The sequence below is a fragment of the Benincasa hispida genome, chromosome 10 (assembly GCF_009727055.1).
Source record: "Benincasa hispida cultivar B227 chromosome 10, ASM972705v1, whole genome shotgun sequence".
Taxonomy (NCBI): Eukaryota; Viridiplantae; Streptophyta; class Magnoliopsida; order Cucurbitales; family Cucurbitaceae; genus Benincasa; species Benincasa hispida.
In genome coordinates this window covers 60139397-60143265 of record NC_052358.1, presented here as the reverse complement: position 1 = coordinate 60143265, position 3869 = coordinate 60139397, and the positions used below count along the sequence as shown (strand labels likewise).

The window sequence follows — 3869 nt, the reverse complement described above, 5'->3', positions numbered from 1 at the left end:
GGTGCCTCTCTTCCCGCCTGCGCTCCTTCTTCTCATTCGTTCTCCTTTCCTTCTTCTTGATTTGATGGGCTCCTCATCTCCTTCAGCCCTCTTCTCTTTGATCTTCTTCTTCTTCTTCTCTTCAGCCACTTTCGGCTGCTTCTTGATAACTTGTAGAAATACAAGTTATTTATACTGCTTTATTTAGATATTTTGGCAAAAAGAGAGGAAAGTTGCGTCAATTGTATGGAATTTGGTTAAGAAATACAATAATTATAAATTTTCACCAATACACCCACCAACACCATTGCGATGGTAGAAAAGAATATTTCAAGTCTGTTTTGCAGGATATCCAGTCACCGTATGTGCTCATGATTCAAGAGAGAAAGATTAACGCATCTACGTCGCATTGTGCCCATCATTCAGGAATGAATAGACGATCAACGCAATGACGGCGCATGCGACAATCGATCTAGAGCTGAACTTCAACCACATGCGGTAATCAAAAACAACACCGCATGTGACCACACGATCGAAAGATACAAATGAGCAATGCAATCACGGAGGATTTTTACACGTGTACAACTAACCGTTGTGCATTTTTGACGGACTGATTGCATAACAGAAGGAATATTTATTCCATCATTCTCGAAATTTCCAATCATCCATGCATTGTATGACATAAGAAGATTAATTTAATTCATTCATATTCATACATGTCAACAAGTTTATGGCATCATCGCATTTTATGTCATCAAGCTTAGATTAAAATTATGTCAAATGCGTTACAAGTTTATGGCGCCGTTGCCGGGGAACTGGTAACGGGAACATGGACTTGTAGTTTATAGATTCAAATTATGCATTACAAGTTTATGGCGGCGTTGCCGGGGATTGGTTAACAGTTATTGTTTGTGTATGTTTATGGTATTTTGTAGGACAGAACTCTTTGTACTGGCTGTTCAACGCAGAGAGCAGTCTGACAGTTTATGAGTACGAGTACCAAACCAGAATTCATAGTTGACCCAGAGATCGAGCGTAACTTTCGCAACGGGCACACCAGAATCGAGCAAGGCAAAAGAGAGCAGCTGATATGGCAGATAATATGGACAACACAGCTCTNCAGCTGATATGGCAGATAATATGGACAACACAGCTCTCGCAGGAAATCAAGGGGCGGTACGGCTAGCACAGGATCCAGTCCTCCTTGCCACTGATCGTAATATTCCCATGAGGAACTATGCGGCGCCCAACCTGTACGATTTTTCGCATGGGATTTCAAGGCCTACAGTAGAGGAGAACGCAAGGTTTGAAATAAAATCGGTCATGCTCAAAATGATCTAGAACGCAGGGCAATGTGGGGGTTTGCAAGGTGAAGACCTGCATGCCCACCTGACCAATTTTGTTGAAATGTGCAGCAACTTCTCATTACTTGGCATTACCTTTGAGGGTATTAGACTGTATTTATTCCCTTACACCTTGAGGGATGAAGCCAAGAGGTGGGCTTACTCACTGGAGCTGAACAAGATTACATCATGGGATCAGCTGGTTGATCGATTCATGTAGAAGTTCTTCCCACCGACCGTCAATGCAAGGCGATGAATGGACGTGCTGAGCACTGCCTGGGTGAGATTTTGATAATTGGTGAAGAACTGCCCGCATATCGAATACCCGATTTCGTTTTTATAGAGACATTTTACAATGGCCTGAACAGATTGACGTAGGTTGTTGCTGACGCCTCCGCGACAGGAGGTTTTATGGACAAGACGTATACCGAGGCCAAAATCATCCTTGACCGCATATCCCGGAACATGGATGACTGAATTTATGATGGTTATGGAGGCAGAGGCTCTGAAAGAAGAAAGAATGACACTGCCATTGTCCATGCAGAGACAATGACCACACTGGCTACTCAGATGGCCGCAGTGACCTCAATTCTCCAATCGATGGCAATCAATCAAGGAGCCATCCCCTAACAATCAGCGCAACCCGCTGCGTCGGCTCAAGTGGCCGCAATAAGTTGCATTAAAACTTGATGTATTATTTTATTGAATGGAAATATGGATGAAATGCGTTGGTGGAATTACGTTGTGCACTCAAGTTTCCCCAGCGGAATTCAAGTGTAAATTCCCCTGAGTTTCCTGGTAAATCCAAGGTCGATCATAGGGACTTGTGAAAATAGTTTGCGTTGATAATTCTCTTATGAAAACTTTGCGGTAACCGGGTAAATAAATGTAGTGGTTGGTTTGTTGTTGTGTTGATAAAAAGAGATAAATAAATGCAGTAGATTTGAGAAACAAAGTTGCATTGACAGATGTAATGAGTGTGCGATGAACGGGTTGAGAAAATCTTTAGCTAGCGTTATTTGGGAATGCGTCAGACTATGCAATCATGTTACTACCATGCACAGCAAGTCATTTTCCAATGTAAATGGAATGCTCTTAAATCTAGGACGCAAGTGTTGCATGCAAAATGTCCATAGAGCTTATTCCTAAGTCTCTACTCTTGTCCTATGCATTGATGCAAAATGCAAGAAAGTAAGGTGACCGCATATAATCATATCTTATTGCTAAGATGCATGCGATGTATTGATAACAAATAGTGCTTATCCCTAAGCACCTATCTCTCATTTATGCGTTCTATTCTGGTTCTTCCAAACCTAGATTCTGATCTGACCTTCCCAAGTCTAGATCCTGTCCTTAGACTACCCTCCCGAGTATCTCTAATAGACGAATTAAGCATACATAAATAAGATAATCACAGAGAATGAAGATTCCCTCGTTGTGCTAGCTAAATGCTTCTCAACCCATTCAACAGCTACTCATTCGTGAATCACAGAGAGTGAATAGATATAGAGAAAGAAATTCCATTCTTATATATAAGTTAAGTACAAAATGCTAATGGAAGTTAAGGTAGAGAGCCTGGTAGCAATTCCTTGCAGACCGAGGCTTTTTACACTGGAATCTCTATTCTGAACTAAGGATATTCCCGCTTCCATAGAAGTCGGCTCTCTCTCCGTCTTAGTAGCTTCTGGTACTCTCCCAAGCTTGCCAGAACGATCTACCAGCACAACTTCTTCCTCGTGTCCGTCTTGAGAAGGTGAAAGAAAACTATGGATAGAGGCGTGAACTAAAAATGGTGAACTAATCAACTGCATAACCCCTTATCTGAAGAATGCACTTGGTATTTATAGGGCATCAATGGTGAAAGGCGGCTTCTCTCTCCTGGTTGTACAGATCGGACAACTTTAATTATTGACTGACGCACCAGATAAATGTCACTGATAAAGCTGGATGTACTTTGTGACCGTTATCGGCTATCAACTTAATTTCAATTTGACTGCCATCAGCTTTCTATCCCATCAATCTTAATTGTCCTTTCGTCTGGATGCACCCACCATGTTGCGGTGATTCTTCTTGGGTGAATGGTTGCGAGCACGATCAACGCAAAGTCTTGCGGTGAAGTTGTGCTCAACCGATGAATTCCTATGATCGCAATCTTTGTAATGTGTTAATGCATATTCTGCACAAGAAATACAAAAATCAATAGTTCCAATGCATTGACGCATGCAACCACAATATTATAGATTTTATGCTTAATGGATGCAATTTATTATTTTTCATCAACGCAATCCAACATTGTTTAATAACTTAGTACTATGATAACGTGCATTTTTGCTCGTTATCAGTTACCATGAAACCACCAATAACCTCCCACTCAATTGCTTATTAGAGAAAAAGATTTAATTATCCAATAATTAATATTATTATAAATATAAATGATAAAAAAAACTTATCGTACTATATTTATAACTTATAGTTTTAATATTTCATCTCATGAAACATATAAACCATAGCTCTTTTTCTATTCCATGGTACTTAATGTAAATCTCA

At 40.4% G+C, this 3869-nt stretch overlaps 1 protein-coding gene across 1 annotated transcript; it reads left to right on the top strand.

Annotated features, from left to right (window-relative positions):
- Positions 1-1107: 1107 nt before the first annotated feature.
- Positions 1108-1542, top strand: LOC120089167. The gene is made up of 2 exons (XM_039046581.1): positions 1108-1283; positions 1395-1542. The coding sequence occupies exons 1-2, from the start codon at positions 1108-1110 to the stop codon at positions 1540-1542; spliced, it is 324 nt and encodes a 107-aa protein (XP_038902509.1).
- Positions 1543-3869: the final 2327 nt, after the last annotated feature.

Coding starts and splice junctions, on each gene's coding strand:
- LOC120089167 (XM_039046581.1), top strand. CDS start 1,108: ATGGCAGATAATATGGACAACACAGCTCTCGCAGGAAATCAAGGGGCG. Junction 1,284..1,394: donor ACAGTAGAGGAGAACGCAAG/GTTTGAAATAAA, acceptor TGAAATGTGCAG/CAACTTCTCATTACTTGGCA.